The sequence below is a fragment of the Eutrigla gurnardus genome (genome assembly GCF_963514095.1).
Source record: "Eutrigla gurnardus genome assembly, chromosome: 3".
NCBI lineage: Eukaryota > Metazoa > Chordata > Actinopteri > Perciformes > Triglidae > Eutrigla > Eutrigla gurnardus.
Window position 1 is genome coordinate 22952442 of NC_139917.1, and position 17071 is coordinate 22969512.

The following is a 17071-nucleotide window of genomic DNA, read 5'->3' on the forward strand; positions in this document are numbered from 1 at the left end:
ACTTCTTCCACCACTGCTGCCAGCTGTCTGAGTTGGACAGACAGCTGGCAGCCATTAACATAGCTGACCATAAGTGGTTGCATGCCTGTTTGTGTGGCACTTAAGGACTGTGAAATGTGAAACAGGAGTCTTTTCCGTCACACCTACATTTACCCTGAACAAATGCATGCAGATATAATATCTGACATTGTCTATGGTGGATCTGCATGTGTTGCTGTAGAAGCATCAGGACAGTTCGATCAGCCATCCACGTTTATAAACAGCTTATGATGTTATTGAGATACATGGGGAAAATGCAAAACATCTGTAGAAGTTTACTTTTCTCCACGGGATTGTATTGATTGTATCAAACAATTATCAGTCAATTGCACTGTTATGAACTTTACACAGATTAAGCCTGTTACACACAGATCAGAAACCAGACAGAGTAACACTCTCAGCCTCCCTTGAGATTAAATGATACCTCTATTATTCACATGAAAAGGAGTTTTTTTTAAATTTTTATTGTGATGTAGCTAATGATATTGTCAGCTGTTACCTAATAGCGTGCAACCTTTTTATTATGAGGGAACAGGGTGTGTTTGGCAAAGGTTTGAAGACTGACATTTGAGACAGGGAGGGGCCCAAAAGCGTTGGCCTCTGGGTAATGAGGCCCTGCTGAGAGGAAACAGATTTTTTGACCTTCTTGTGCTCTTCTCTCAGCAAGGCTTGTCTGTGTGCTCTAGAGAACTTGACCCATGAACTCAGAATATATGTATATATATATATATATATACACAGTATATATATATGGAGACTAAAACGTGATTATATATCAGGAGGGAGCTGAGACAGTCAGAAGGAGAGATGAACGCATGTTTCTCTGTTAGCTCGTTTGTTTGGCTGTGTGCTAATTGTTAATATTTATGGTGTTAATATTGACATGTCTTTAACCAAATTCATAAAAATCTGCATTTCATGGCTCAACACGCCATCTTCTGTTTTAAATCATCCCTGAATCTATACACACACACACACACACACACACACACACACACACAAGCTGCTGCAACAGAATGAATGAATCCGTGTAAGTGTGGCTGCATCATCAGGACCACTCTGTCCATCTCGTCTCTCGGGTCACATGTTAACAGTCTCGCGCGTATGTCGCGCATCACGGTTGCCAAAGTGATTTTTATGTCGCCCGCCCGCAGCCCACCGAAGCAGAAGCGACAGAGGAGCCTTGAGGAATGGCTTCTGAACGAGATGAATCCAACACGACCAGGAATCTGACCAACCAGTTCGTGCAGCCGGCGTGGCGCGTCGCGCTCTGGTCGCTCGCCTACAGCACGGTGCTGGCCGTGGCGGTGGTCGGGAACCTCATAGTCATTTGGATTATTCTGGCGCACAAGCGAATGAGAACCGTCACCAACTACTTTCTGCTCAACTTGGCTTTCTCCGACGTGTCGATGGCCGCGTTCAACACGCTCGTCAACTTCATCTACGCGGCGCACGGAGAGTGGTACTTCGGAGAGGTGTACTGCAGGTTTCACAACTTCTTCCCCGTCACCGCTGTGTTCGCCAGCATCTACTCCATGACCGCCATAGCCATCGACAGGTACCCTTGCATGGAAGCGTTATTAATGATATTTATGTCACATTGACAGTGTAACATATTCATAAAACCATTTATTTATAAGTGTCTGTATGCCTGAGGGTTATTTTGCAACTTTTCCCTGTAATTTGATTGATGAAAGTAGAAATCTGGATTTACTTCATTAAGAAGAGCCTACATTCAATTTAAGCTGTCTTTCAGTTGCAGTGCTCTGAATTAAAATAGGGGTCGTGACCTCTGTGTGTATTTAGAGGCTCAATTGCAGATATACAGTACATGTGATGACACTGATTGATTATTCCAAATATCAAAAAAGTATCTCTTGTTTTCTGTGTTTACATTCAGAGCCCACTCAAGGACTGGAACACAGATATACATGAATACTTTTAGAATGCTGGTAATCACTGATTTTACTTTCCAGAACGTTAATGAAGAGTGATATCTTCAGAGCATAAGTTGCCTGCACACGTTTTACAAAAAAATAAATACATGTGTGGGAAATCAGTGATGACCAATGTCTTTATTGTTGTTCCATTACACTCAAATGTTCTATTTTTATAGTCTGTTTGGGATTCAAGCATGTTTGTAATCAGACATATACCTAAGGTTGTGCCTCAAATGTAAAAGTTTTCATGAAAGGACACAGGATGGTGTATAACTGGTAGATATATACATTCTGCTGAGACCATTCTTACTTGTCTTAGGAGAGCCTTTGCTGATATCCTGCTGTGCCTGAGCAGTAGGCGATATAACATGTAGGGAGATGCGGCAAGGAAAAGTAAGCAAAACTGTAAGAGCAATGACGTTTGAAGTTTTAATGCGGGTTCCCTTTCTCCAGAACATAGACAAGAAAACAAACACACAGCGATGACCAATAGAAGCATCGTCACTAATGCCTTAATTGATGACATTTTCTCAAGTCATTGACCCATTTAACAACTTTGAACTTGTCTTCAGACAGATAATCATCTGTGCAATATCATCAGTAAGCCTTCAAATAGCAGCTGCGACCACATCTGCATTAAGTGCAACATGCTGAACCTCTGACCTGCAGGTACATGGCCATCATCCATCCCCTGAAGCCTCGTTTGTCGGCGAAGGCCACCACAGGAGTCATCGTCTGTATCTGGAGTCTGGCCGTGGTTCTGGCCTTCCCTCTCTGCTACTTCTCCACCACCCGAACTCTGCCCCGCAGGACCCTCTGCTACGTGGCCTGGCCCCGCATGGCCGACGACCCCTTCATGTGAGAACACCGACGACCCCTTTTGTCTATCATTAACTCCAGATATGTCACTTATTCCCTTCATCCTTCTTGTCACTCTCACACAAATTCAAATATATACTGCTGATGTGTTTCTCCACCTTTGCAGGTATCATATCATAGTGACAGTTCTGGTCTATGTGCTGCCCTTGTTGGTGATGGGCGTCACGTACACCATCGTGGGGGTGACTCTGTGGGGAGGGAAGATCCCCGGAGACTCATCTGATAACTATCATGGACAGCTCAGAGCCAAACGAAAGGTAAACACCACATTTATTTAATGCATTTCCAATTGCAGAAGAAATCGCAGAAGAGAAATGTCCAGAGGCACTTGTTCCACTAGACATCATCAACCAGACTGTGCTCTGCAGCCGTTACTGTGGGTTGGGTTCAACGGGGATTAAGGTCATCGCAGCTGTCATGACCAGCATCTATCAAGACAGCCTCCGGATTAACACTAAAGAGAACAACAATTTATTGATTAATGTCACAAATACTGCAAGTCAACATGCCGGATTATTCAAAGAGACAGTGTAAGGGCTGGGCTTCACAATTATTTAGTGATAAATGATGGAAATATTTGGCCAAATTGCACTTTGCAAATTGTCCTTAATTAAACTCAACATTTATTCTATAAAATGGCAAAGAAAAAAAGAACAACTAACAGAACCTTTATACTAACATGGGTAATATTGTTTGGTACCACACACACACACACACATTCAGAGAAATAGAGACAGTGACAGGTGCAGGTTTGCCATTAACAATCTTTTCAAGGGCTTTATAGAAAATAAAATCATCAGAGGCTCAGATTGCTGGCAAAACTGAGCCGAGAGAGATAAAAGAGATTTAAACATGTCAGGAAACAAAGGTACAAGACAATGTCGGGCTTGATTCAAAGGTCAATGCTGTGCCCATTTGGGCGGGGTACAAGAGGAAGTCGCCCTCATCTCGTTCCAGCAGATGCGCCTCTGCCAAAAGTATAATAGGCTCCTGCTCCTGTTAACCCCCCACAGCTCTGTGGGGCTGCAACACTGATGAGTTATTTGCTGCTCTTTCATCTGTCCTACCTGGAATCTGCCGGGTCTGATGCGTCATCGCTGACCTTTCTCTCTCTGGACTCGTTGAAAGGAAGCCTCATTGTGATCAGATGGAAGGGAAATACTTGAGAGACAATGTGCAGATGAACAGCTGCTACAGTGAAATGACATTTAGAGAGTTTTGCTTCCTTATTGTGATAATTCTCTCGTTGAAGGGCATGGCACAGAGCGCAGGGATGCATTTTTTAAAGGTTTTCAGTGAGAACAAAAACTGAATTACTTAAAGCTGCACTGATCAAAATGTTCATATTAACAATGTATAGAATTAGTATTGTGAATCCCTTGTATTATCATTGTTTTTGTTTCACATCCCTTGAATTTTATTCGTTTCGATTACGTCAACACCAAACCAGGTTCGGTTGTTAACACAATACAACAAAAAAAGAAATCTTATATACATTGAAAACGCTTGGTGTTTCATCATACACAGGGTCAACAGGATGATTTGTTACTCTGCTCCTGTTGCACTTCCTTATCTTCAAAAGCGAGTCTGCTGTAGGCGTAGCCTCTGTGATTGTAGCGGGTGTAGTTTGCGTGCGGAGGATAGCTGAAACGCTGTCCTGTTGAGAATGTCAGTATTTCTCTCCTTCCTCTTGCAGGTGGTGAAGATGATGATCATCGTAGTGGTGACCTTTGCCCTCTGCTGGCTGCCCTATCACGTCTACTTCATTGTGACGGGTCTCAACAAGCATCTGAACAAGTGGAAGTACATCCAGCAGGTTTACCTGTCGGTGCTGTGGCTGGCGATGAGCTCCACCATGTACAACCCCATCATCTACTGCTGCCTCAACAGCCGGTGAGTACAAATACGTCCCTCCCACAACCCCAACATGTAGATATTGTGTTTTGTGCACAGCAGCATGATTACATGTCAGGGGTTCATTTGGGTGCAGTTTCCGGGCCGGCTTCAAACGGGTTTTCCGCTGGTGCCCCTTTGTCCGGGTCTCGAGCTACGACGAGCTGGAACTCCAGAACACGAGACTTCGACCGGGCCGCCAGAGCAGCATGTGCACCCTCTCTCGAGTCGGCACCAGCATCATCAGCAAAGACAAGAGCACTTGTTCCCATGGGCTCAGGCCAAGACTCAGCTCTGAGCCCAATAATAAAGACAGTTAACTGTTTCTGCTAGATTTTTATCTAAACTTAAAGTCCCAGTTGGCAAGTCCGGTGGATCGAGGGCACTCAGATTTTGAATGTGTACAACTCTCACGCTCCTCCCCCACGACCACCGAACTCCTTCCCCTCAACTTCGTGCTCTTTGAAATACCTTAGATCACGCCACCTTTGAAACGCGGGTCCGATGTTGACTCTGGTTTTATCACGGTCACAGTCACAATCTTTCTTTTTTTCCTTATTTTCCACCGGTGTTTTCTTTTCCTTGGTTGTTTTGGACCTCCTCGTTTCGGTTTTTAACCGAGGAATTGGAAGCTTGTTGCTACTTCCCTCCTTCTCCCCCCTGTGATAGTGGTACGACCCGAGGGAAGAGGGGCTCTGTGTGCACGAACACAGCCCTGCGTGCTGATTGGACAGGATGATCCGGGCTTTGTTCATATTTTGCAAAACAAACAACATGCTCTATGCAGGCTCTACGTGCACGTAGAGGCACGTAGACGCACGTAGAGGCGCGCTTTTTTTTCTAAAACCGGATGGTTTATGTTGTTCTATCGGAGCATAGTGTCGGCTTCGGTGAATATGATCAAAAAAATGTTGCCAACTGGGACTTTTATTTCCTCTGATGGGTGTGGTGAAGGTCTACAATTCTACACTACACCAGAGGGTTTCAAAGGGAAACGTGCCTCCCCAAAGAATTGGCCCGTTTATCAACAGCTGCAGCCGCGGCTATGACTCACAGCTTATGGAGTTTATGGGGGCAATTAAGGTCATTTAACCCAATCCAACACACATATTTTGAGATTGCGTGTGTCAAACACCTTCCGAGGATATTATTATTTCAGATTGATTGCTTAGGAATCATAGAAATAAGACACTACCTATCACTGCAGAGCCTGCCTGAGAATCATCATGTTTTTTTTCAGTTTTATTCAGTATCAAAGTACTCTAGTGATAGGTGACTGTACGTTAGGTTACATTGGAAATAAGGAGCTGCTAAAAGCTAATTCAGCACAATTTTCATGGGGCCTCTTCTGCTGGTAAAAGCTGTTAAAAACTCAGCTGAGCTAAAATGTATTCAATTGTTCTACATCTTTTTATTCTAATTCTTTATAGATTTTGCCAAATACCAAATGCTTGTAATACAAACTCATGAGCTTTATGCTTCTAGTTGCTTTTGACATTTTACTATCACATATGTTTATTGTTGCACTTAGTTGCACATGATTGTTGCACTTAGCATGCTATGATATAAAATTATTTGAGTTGATGCGGTACTCACGGTTGACATACATATTTAATGCCATAAGACCGTATCAGTATTAATGCTGCACTTCCAGCATTAATGCCCTTAAATCTAATACAGTGAGTGATATGATGTGATGCTGGTTCTGCTTGTTGCTGCAATGTTTGTTAGTTGGAGAAAACGTGCCATTTTGAAATGATCTTGTTAAGGACTGTTCTTAGAGTTTCTGTTAACTGTATATTTATTTTTCGTATAATTAATGTATGTATATGTTATAATATGATGTTTTGGTGTAGACTCAAACAAATATAGACACGTATTATATATATAGCCATTAAGGTGTACATTTATGTTTAATTGATGTATTATAATGTTGATTACCTGTGAGATTTGTAAAACCAGTTATGTTAAATAAATGTATTTAACTTGAGAAAACACGTTTAATAAACTCATGCACACCATTTACAGATTAAAGAATCCATTCTTCAGTATCTGAGTTACGTAGCTATGCTAATATTGAAGCCACTTTGCATCACAGTATGTACAATCATAACACTTGCTACCACTCTCAGGCATGTTGTTCTAATATTGGTACACTAGGGTAAGGACTGAATTTAAAACCAATATTTATTTGACCCACTTATATATTAAATACATTTCCCATCATTTCAGTTTTCTTCAAACTTCAAAAAAAGAGATCCCTCCCTAGAGTTTTCAGTCTGTTAAACCTGTTAATGATAAAACATGAGTTCATTCCACTGAATTTTTTATGATGCTTTACAGTGTTATTGGTTGTATTGGCAACTCCAGTAAGGTGACATTAACTTCATGCAGCTTAACTCAGCAACTCAACCGAATTGCATAAAGAGTTCCAGTGTCGGTCTAAAGATGTAATGAAAAGTATTGTAGAATGATGATGATGGAATCCAGCCTGTATCTGATGACTTGCTGTTTGCAAACTTCTCTTCTTGTAGTTGTCACATGAAAAGATGCTCTTCCAGGTCGACCCTGGAATGTACGGGTGTAAACTGATAGGGCGAGACAAGAGCAGTTCAATCTGTTTATTAAAAACTCCAAAAGTTGACTGAAATGCTGAAGCCACCATGGTGGCTGTTGTTTAAGGTGCTGACAAATAACTATAATGTATTTGGTTTGCAACTGGGGAGGTTTGATACACTCCATCCCCGCCTCCCTGCCAAATATATATATAGAAGAAAGAAATAGCATCTCAGAAATATTGTATATACAATATATATTTGCTGATATGCATAAAGAAAAGGTCCTTGGATTATTAAAAAAAACAGTGTTATGATGTATGTTGATGTATTTTTTGCAGCTGAATATAAAAGCTGGCCACATCTTAATTGGCAGCAGCACAGCAAACCAGATGTTTTTTTCATTTGTTCTCAATAGTTAAAGAAAAAAAGAGGTAAAGCCAGTAGCATCAACACGAGCCACTGGGTGGAGACATCAGCTGGGGACCTACATAGATGGAAACACAGAGAGAGAGAGAGAGAGAGAGAGAGAGAGAGAGAGAGAGAGAGAGAGGAATAGATTAGGTAATATCAAAAAAATATTTAAAAAAAACAGATGACTGTGCGGAAGCCTTCACTTACCACGGCTAAAAAAAGAAAGAAAATCCCACAACTCCTCTGCATTTTGAGATAATAAATATTTAGCTTTTTTTATTTACAGATAATTATCCTGAAACACCCCAGAAATGATTAACAATATGAAGTTAATGTGGTTATAGGACTTTAAACATGATTAAGTTTAAAGGTTCGTTGTTGTGGACATGGGAAACCACAACGTGACCCCTCGCTCATATAGCCTGTACGAAGCTGATTATCTTGATTATTCAGTGGGGAACTCTTTTTTTCAAACACTAAGATGATTGTTGCTTGTTAAGTCATTAATATTTAAGGTTTTAGATAAATATTAAAGATCTGAGACCATTTTTTCAGTGGCTTTAAAATATATTATTATTCATTTTGTGGGCTTGTTAGTAGAGGACTATTTGGATTCAGTTTACATGAAGTCAGGTTAAAATATATGTGATCTTTAAAATGTTCAAATATTTGATGCCAAACAATTCTTCATAAATTATTATTATTAACAATTCAGTAAAATTCAAGGATCACACACACAGTTTTGATGAACAAATCACATATTACCTCAAAATTCAAATCAAGATCATTGTTAACAATAAGGTGATTGAGTAAAATGTCTTACCGTGAGAAAATGTAACAGTCGTGCGAGCTCATCAGCTTTGAGTGGTTCAAAACAATCTCCGTGTATTCAGAATCGCCGTCACTTATAGGATTCACTTTCTCCACCGTGAACACTTCAGCTGGAGATAAGAGGACCACGCCGTCTTCAGTGCAACCGTTGTCAACTCCCAGGTTGACAAAGAAGCAAGAAGTGATATTGAAGATGACTCGCCCATCGAATTCTTCCATTTTCCGTAGCACACTATAGCTTGACAGAGCTTTGGTGAAACTTCCAAACCTCACCTCTGAGCCCTTCTGTGCTGTGCATTCTTCTTTAAGAACATACAGAGTCTTGCACTCACTTGGAGGCTGCAGTGTCATTGAATCCATGAGCAGGAAGTGAAGACTTTTGAAATGGAAGTGATCCTCATAGGTGCTAACATTTCCTCCCATTGTCTCTACTTCATGGTCAAAAACCTTTTTAAAAGCTGCATCTCCTTCAGCAGCATATGCATACAGTGCGGTAGTATGTTCATTTGCCTTTTCGGGGCTCTTTGGACAATTGATACTTGCGTTCCATGCATTCTGGAATCCCACACTGTTGTGTAGCTCTTGTTGTAAGAGGCCGTGGATGAACTTCTTCATGGCCTTTTCACGACAGCCAACGTACCTGTCATTTACAGCGTCTGGGGCCATATCCAGCATGTTTGTGCTCCCTGCAATCACCTGTAATTGAGTATGGAATTTAAAATAGAGATTCAAGAGAAGAGATTTTTTTTTTTTTACTCACAACATCACGTTTTGAATGGCTATTTAAGAGAAACAACACCTACTTTGTAGAAGAAAACAATGGCAGCAAGAAGCAGTTTTCTTCTGTCGCACATTTTGAGGGGCTCTTGTTGTCTTCGATCAGCGCAGACTGATGAAACATAAAATACGAGTAAAACATTGCAGGATAAAACTTGTACAAAAAGTTGTACACAGTCCAGAACTGGGATGATCTGGCTTAGTTAAATACTCTGTTCAGACAAGTCCTCAATCTACTGGTATGAGCTTTCCTCCTTTGGAAAATATGGACCCACTTTAAACATGAATCATTAAATGAAAAGCAAATATTGAAATGCACATACCTTTACCTTAAGGAGAAGTATTTTCTTGGAGGAAAAATCAAGTCTGCGTAGCTCTGCAGGGGAGTGATAATCCTCAGCAGAACATTGTCTGTGGTCAAGAAGGAAAAAAAACATCACACCAAACAACGCCTTTTCCTGTCCTGTGGAGGGAAGTAACATTCCAAATGGGAGGCTTGATGTCGATTTGTTTAGTTTGAGCTACTGAGTTACTGAAGGCTCTTGCTGATTTGTGGTTGATAAAGGGGAAAAAACCTTAATGCTCCCGTAAACAAAATAAATCAGTCACATCAAATTGAGCATACACTTTTTAGAGACACATTGATTTATAACTGTATTTCCTCAGATTGTGAGAAATCAGTATCAAACTTTTAATTTTTCTTTGCCCAGCTAAATATCTAGGCAGTTACTTTGATTGTTAATAATACTTTATACAGCAGTAGAAAACAAGAAAGAAAGAAAGAAAAAGCAGTACAGATTCCTTCAATAAAATATTTAAAATGCAAAACAAGTACAAAAGATCCCCTGATGTCCCTAACATATTCTTTTGTTGCTTAAATAATATAACACCTCATACTGCACAAATACTCAACTAAAATGGGGCTTGTGGATCGGTACTTCGTCTACTACAATGTTTTTCCATCTCCTGACCTCCTCACTTCCTTCCTTCCTGACTGGTACAGTAGCCTGCTGAAGCTCAAATATGCAGGATACCTATCTACTCGACCATAACGGCACTTTTTAAAAATTCACCAGCGTTTAGTTTGAGTTTGAGGAATAGAACGAGGAGTGGTCACAACATTCCATCCTCTCTAGTTCCAAGCAGTGCCAGGCTGTAGTACCTGGAGGGTTGGTGTATGGTCAGAAATAATAATACACTTTGTTAGTGGGTTTTGTAATCAAGTATGGGTTAGTTTGTATCAAGTGACAGTATTCTCACTCATCAGAGGTGCTAGAAGGGATGTGAGGCCCTGTGTAAACTTGAATGAAGCCCTTTTAACACTGGCATAAACCAAAACACATTGTCATTCTAGTTCAAGTTAAATTGTGATATGTAATTTTTTAGAAATGCATTTCATTTGTGTTTCCTATAAATGCATCAGGTCTATTGAAAGAAAAAAACCCTTGTAAAAATAAGGAAGCAGAGTGAAAGTGTGTGTGTGTGCTTTCATTATTTCAGCCTACTTGTTAACAAGATGCTCACTGCACAGCACCACAACATTACACATCTAATGCACATCTTAAACTGCATTAAACACAAAACTATTTTGTTTTTTTCCTCTCTATGATATGATATTGAAACGTTTAAAACACTGAGAAATATATGTTTAGCCTATATTTACACACAATTAATTTTCTTGTGTTTGAGGCTTTTATTTTTGAAAAACGTAGCCGGAAGTCGTATGGTTGATACTGACCATAGACACAGAACGCTCACGATGCATGCTTCCTCATCATAAGTCTACACATCCAATAAACAGTTTATAATAATTGACAGTAAAAACTAATAAATTATTGTTGTCTGGTGGGACTCGGTTTTTATTACCGGAAACAGCACTATTTCCGGTTCAGGACGCGCCAAAAAAGAAAACGACGCCGGGGCTGAAACTTGTGTTTATGTTTTTCCACCACGACCAGTTTTACCGAGTGATAAAGTGACGTCACTGAGTGCCTGGGCCGTTGACACAAACACGGTAACGTAACCTACTGGGTCGTTGGATCCTAACATCTGCTCAATTACAGCCAATTCACTCCCAAAGACACGACGATGTCAACGTTAAACGTAACGCTTATTACGTCGACTTAAGCTAGCAGCTAGCTTACATTGCAACGCTCACTGTTTGAAGTACGTTTGAATGAGCTCTCTGGCTCGTTAACGTTGTTCGTTAAAGTAGTTGCACTTTAGCCAAAAGTTCCATGTTATTCGTCTACTACCTCTACTTCCCTGTATTCGTTAATATTTACTTCCTGCTTTGAATTTTTTTTGAAAACGTAATGGAAATATTACTGCAGCACTTTCTAATGTCTGCTTTTAGTTTTGTGAGTGCTCTGCTCATACTTATGTCATTTTTCTTGCAGGATTTTGCATTTATTACATTGGTATTTGATCCCTTCAGTTGAGGATCTGAATGTTTTTTTGTAGCAGTGAGTTAAACTTTGTTAGATGATATATTGTAGGAGAAATAGTTGCGACAAACGGTATTATTATTATTTTATAACCATTTTATGCCACTGATGTAATGACAACGTAACGGCATAATAATACATGTACACTCCTTTCAAATATCATTGGACTTTTAATTCTAAAGAATATTCAGACATTGAGATTGGAATGTGAACAAAATATTAATAAAAATAATATTAAAAATAAAAAAACACGATAAACAATGACAATCCTGCTGTTACACATGATAAGTCAATAGCGTATTGTGACAGACCTATACCTAGCAGTACTGTAATGCAAATAACTGCAGGTTAAAATCCAGCATTAAAACTTGTACCTAGTATCAGCAGCCAAGTATCAAAAGTACTCATTATTTAGTTTTGCTCCTTTCAAAATCATTTATTTATTATTGTATGATTACTACTGATCTAAAAACCATTTTAATCTCAATTTAAACCAGTGTATTTTGTATACTGTCAGGATGTTTGAGAATATGTCTGTATAAACATATTCTATTTACTGGACTGAGCTAAAACTAGTGCAGTCTATTACAATAGTTCTGGTATCAAGTTAATTTGTTGTTTTATAGAAGTGTTTATTCAAACTGTATGGATATTTTGGAGGATATATTTTGTGGTGGTGTTGATTTGTAGTAATTGTAGTATCTTACACTGACAGGTATTCCTGATCCACCTTTATCTATATTAAAAAAACACCTCAGTATAATGCTAATGCTTTTCCTCCCCCAGGTTGAAGGATGATAGGCGAGGTTCCAGCATTCCCTCTGCTGTAGTTTCCTTGTGCAAGTCACTGAATTTCTACCAGCTCAGGGAAGCGCTGCACTGTAGCTGACCTTTGACCTCGCTTTGGAGGTGGACTTTTGAACAAGTTGCCCTGTGTAAAGCGTTACACACAAGTGGTTGAAAAGCGCTTAAAGATGAGGAAGTGGGAAGACCGACTTAAAAAGGTTGAGCAGCTTGCTCATTCATTCCAGCAGAATCCTCTGACTGCACACTACAAACCTCGACTGTGGCCGTGCCAGCCTTCCTCCATCTGGAAGCTCTTTCCTCGTCAGTGTTTGGCCATCAGCTTCGCTCAGAGCTGCAAAGAGGTATTAACACAAGACTTTTGCTGGCTCTCATCTCTCTGCACCTTAGATGTTAAAGGGGGGAAAAAGCTGACATTTGTGCCTTGCCTTCCCTAGGCTGTACATGTTTTTGCACTTGAAAAAGAAAAGACATCATTGGGTCAAAGGATCTTCCTGGTGACCAGTTACAGTGAGCTGTGGCATTACTACAGGTAAATAGACATTTGCAAAATGAGGCACATCTTATTTTGTGTATTTGAAAAAGACAAAAAAAAAGTGATTCTCTTGATTGTTTTCAGGACATACACACAGTCCTTGATGCACTGTTACGAGGTGATACCAGAGGGCGCTGTTTGTAAGCTTTACTTTGACTTGGAGTTCCATAAGCCCTCAAACAAAGGAGCTAATGGTAAAACTATGGTGTCTTCACTTATCCAGGTAGGACACTTTCAGCATCTTCATCAACGATCGGTCTTGCTATAGTCTACTCAAACGTATTATTTAGCTTTCTTCACATACAGATAATAAGGATTCATATGTTGTTCACTTTAATAATTATAAAGCCAAATAATGTCTTATTAAAAGATCAGGGATAACAAAAAAAAAAAAATTATTTCAACCATTTCCCTTTTATCTCCTGCTCATATTCTTGTTATTTCAAGCTGCAATATCATGCAATTAGGTATTGTGTAGTAGTTGACCCTTATTGCTTTCTTACCTTATGTTAACGGTATTGTTCAGGGGGCCACATTTTCAGAAAGCTAATGGACTGGAGGCCTTACATTTTCCCTCACCCACTCAACCCCTTTCTTATCCCATGAATTAACACCTTTTTGTATTTTTGCAAATTTGTGTTCATTGACCAAACTTGATTGACGGGCTGTAGTTGGCCTGCCAACCTATTCACCAGATGATTAGCTCTGATGATCTGATGATGTGTTTTGTGTTTTGACAGTATGTTTGTGACAAGCTAATGGAAGTGTATGGGATTGAATGCGCCGCAAAAAATGTCCTGAATCTTGACTCCAGCACAGAAGAGAAGTTCAGTCGACATCTCATCTTCAATCTCAAAAATGCAGCTTTTAAAGACAACACACACATGGGTATGTTCAGTGTTTTGTGGAGGGCAGCAGAAACATTTCTTTCAGATGTTACTTCATCTCATATAGTCTATGTTTGTATGTATATACTCTGTCTTTTCAGGCAAGTTTATCCATGCAATTCTCCAACCAGTCCTGATCACACCCAAAACATGCCTCAATGACGGGATGAATTTAGTGGCAGAAAACGATGAAGCACGGTTTGTTTTTCAGACTAGTAGAAATAAATATATACATGTCTTTGTTGCCATTACTTTGTATGATTTGTCTCAACGCTGTCCTGACTGTAGAACACACACTGTTTCTGAGGAGGCACCAGCAAAGGCAGATGAGGAGACTGAGAGTCCAAAGGCCAAGAGGCACAAGCAGGAGGAGAAAGACCTCGGGTTTCTCAGGGTGAAGAACAAGGATGGCCAAGACTGTCTCTTTGTTGATCTGGGTAAGAGCAACCACAAGCTTTTATTTTCCTTTTTTACCCTTATGTCAGTCACTTACCCATGTAAAGTCATTCTTTTGATCATTTAGCACCTCTTTTCCACAAATATACAGCAATTCTGGTTATCGTTTGCAAAAAAAAAACAGGTGTTTACACCAAGAACAGAAATTTCCGCCTTTACAAGTCATCAAAAGTGGGAAAGAACGCTGCATTCGTGGTGGCAGACGACAACAAGTTTACTGACGGAGCTGAGAAGGGAATTTCTGAGGAGCAAAGTGTGTTCTTGGCTTCCTTAGTCTGTAACTTGAGGTACAACACCTTTTAATTTAGTAAATTGTGTGCTGAAAATTACTACCTTCATCAAGCCACAACGTTAGAGCTTATTTCTGTGTTTCATTAGTTTCACAGGACAAAGAATTCTTACGTCAGATGTCCCAGAAACAAAGGAATCCAACACTTTGAGGCCTCATTGCCAGCAGGGATCAGCCACATATCCAGGTAACACTGAAGTCACCGGAGGTTTCTCTCAATATTGTGCATTCACAAAGTGTATTATATAATCTGTTTTTCAATATGACTAGTTTTAGTTAATGTAACTTTTCTCCATCCATCCCTGGCAGGCTCACTTTCTGGCTGCCTATCGTCGCCTCATCAGGAAGTGGACGACTTTGTGTTAACTGTGGTTAAAAAGGATGGGATACATGGAAGTAAGTGTTTGGGCCGATGAAAGATATGCTGCTGAAAAATATGTTTAACTTTCAGAACATTTGCATGTCTTGTTTGATATTTTCCATATTTGATAATGCCGCGGATAATTGTCTTGATTCATCGATGAATCGTTTGGTCTCACAATTTCCTAGAATCCAAGTTTACTACTTCAGACGTCTTGTTGTGGTTAGTGGGTTACTCCCTTGTAATGTTGCTCTAATTAAACTACGATTGTGAATTTAATGTTGATCGGTTAGGTGAGCATTTATAGCAACAATTTAGATGTGAACATAAAGGCCTCACGAGTCTGGAAATGTTTGATTGAGGTACCTTGAAAGGGCTTGAAAAGTTTGCCTCTCCTTGTAACGTAATTCAGCTCAACCGCACAAACTGCAGCATCCAAAATGACTATACAGTTAAAAATAACAAATATGTCAAAATATTGTGGTATTTGATTGTTTTTGGTCGATATCATGCCAGTGAGCTGCAAAGTGTTTGTGTTATAACCATCCATTGTCCGAGCGCACTGTGCAAAGACTGCCAACGGTTTATATCAGGACTGTCCGTTATGTTTACTTCAACAGGCATCAGACGATGGAACTACTTTGCAGCCGAACAACTGCTTGTCTACGACATCGCAGCGTACCGCTGGTGTGAAAATGTGGAAAGGTTTCATAAAAGCAACAACATAATGTACGTATGTTTCATGTCTGTTGACGGTCTTCACGTTTGGTCCACTTCCCTTCTGATTTGGTTTGATCCTCCTCTGCAGGATTATTGTGGACCTCAAAGAGGAGGTGTGGTACCAGAAGTGTCACGATCCTGATTGCAGGAACTTCAGGTCCTCAAGTGAGTTTTAAAACAACTTGAGGGCACATGATCTGTCTGTGGGGTATTAGAGTGTAACCTGTCTGAGATACACATTTCTAATGTTACAGATTATCCACTACCAAAGGAGATCTGCGTCAGCTACATCATGGCAGTGGTTAGTTGGCTTTACTTTAACCAGCATCTTGACTGACAAAGCTGAAATCTAATCTTGTCCTCTTTTATAGCTCTAAGACATTGTGTATGTATGATTATGTCTTTTTTGTTTCACTTACAGGATGAGGAAGACCAGGCTTACTTAATGGACGATGCTGGGAATATTGAACCCAGCCAGGCACCAAACCAGGTCCCAGTGTGTCCAGAGGAGGAGTCGGCTGACGTGTGGGGAGAAGGACAGGATGACCAGGACTATTTAGAGAGCCTGGATGACTTTGAACAAAAACACGGGGATATCTCTGATCAGCTTCTGCTCAAATGTATGGCAGATTTTGACTCCCCGTAGAGGGCGAGAGACACATTTTACAACAATATCGAAGAAGAGCTCCGACAAGATTTTGAAATTGATGATTTTCTATGACTATAATTCTTAGAAATCTTAGAGAAATAACTGAGACTGGATTTAAATACTGTTAATACCTCTGACTACTCTCCTAGAATAAAGACATTGAACAAATCCCAGCCCTAACATGTCATCAAAGGAATGTATAGAAATGGAAAAAAGTCATACTATAGTATAGTAAGTCAGAAAAATGTCTGATGTGATCTTTTTAAGATGTCATTAAAATTAAATGGATGACAACAGTAAAATACAGTTAAATGTTCTCAGATGAGAAGTCAATTGTTGTACATTTATAAAGATTTAACTGTCCTTACATCTGCTTCAAAACCCTTTATTAAATGATTAAATTGATGATAATTGGTGGACTTACAGTGTTGCCAAGATGCATTCATTAAAACAAATTATTGACTATTCCAACAAAACAAAAATACATTTAAAAAAAGACAAAAATAAACCACAGTTTTGGAATAAAGTATTTATTTGGTACAGCTGAGAAATAAATATGCTGTACCTGTAACTTCAGCACAAAACTGCACCTTTG

At 39.8% G+C, this 17071-nt stretch overlaps 3 protein-coding genes across 4 annotated transcripts; 2 read left to right on the forward strand and 1 right to left on the reverse strand.

Annotated features, from left to right (window-relative positions):
- The first annotated feature begins 1209 nt into the window (after positions 1–1209).
- On the forward strand, positions 1210–5152 carry tacr3l (tachykinin receptor 3-like). The gene is made up of 5 exons (XM_084006205.1): positions 1210–1597; positions 2649–2837; positions 2965–3115; positions 4555–4751; positions 4849–5152. The coding sequence occupies exons 1-5, from the start codon at positions 1230–1232 to the stop codon at positions 5069–5071; spliced, it is 1128 nt and encodes a 375-aa protein (XP_083862331.1). The 5' UTR covers positions 1210–1229; the 3' UTR covers positions 5072–5152.
- A 1585-nt stretch (positions 5153–6737) lies between these two features.
- LOC311011332 (ecto-ADP-ribosyltransferase 3) lies at positions 6738–10621 on the reverse strand. 2 transcript variants are annotated; one of them, XM_084006228.1, is made up of 4 exons: positions 9658–10621; positions 9355–9440; positions 8544–9247; positions 6738–7793 (listed from the first exon to the last, which is right to left on the reverse strand). In XM_084006228.1, the coding sequence occupies exons 2-4, from the start codon at positions 9403–9405 to the stop codon at positions 7718–7720; spliced, it is 831 nt and encodes a 276-aa protein (XP_083862354.1). In that variant the 5' UTR covers positions 9406–9440; positions 9658–10621; the 3' UTR covers positions 6738–7717. The 2 variants fall into 2 exon arrangements, with proteins under 2 accessions (XP_083862354.1, XP_083862353.1); XM_084006227.1 differs by having other exon boundaries at positions 9652–10621.
- A 569-nt stretch (positions 10622–11190) lies between these two features.
- primpol (primase and polymerase (DNA-directed)) lies at positions 11191–16595 on the forward strand. The gene is made up of 14 exons (XM_084006189.1): positions 11191–11342; positions 12562–12923; positions 13017–13111; positions 13199–13337; positions 13855–14002; positions 14103–14199; positions 14290–14438; positions 14582–14744; positions 14836–14933; positions 15056–15142; positions 15728–15836; positions 15916–15992; positions 16082–16128; positions 16249–16595. Exons 2-14 carry the CDS (start codon positions 12750–12752, stop codon positions 16471–16473), a joined length of 1608 nt encoding a protein of 535 aa, XP_083862315.1. The 5' UTR covers positions 11191–11342; positions 12562–12749; the 3' UTR covers positions 16474–16595.
- Positions 16596–17071: the final 476 nt, after the last annotated feature.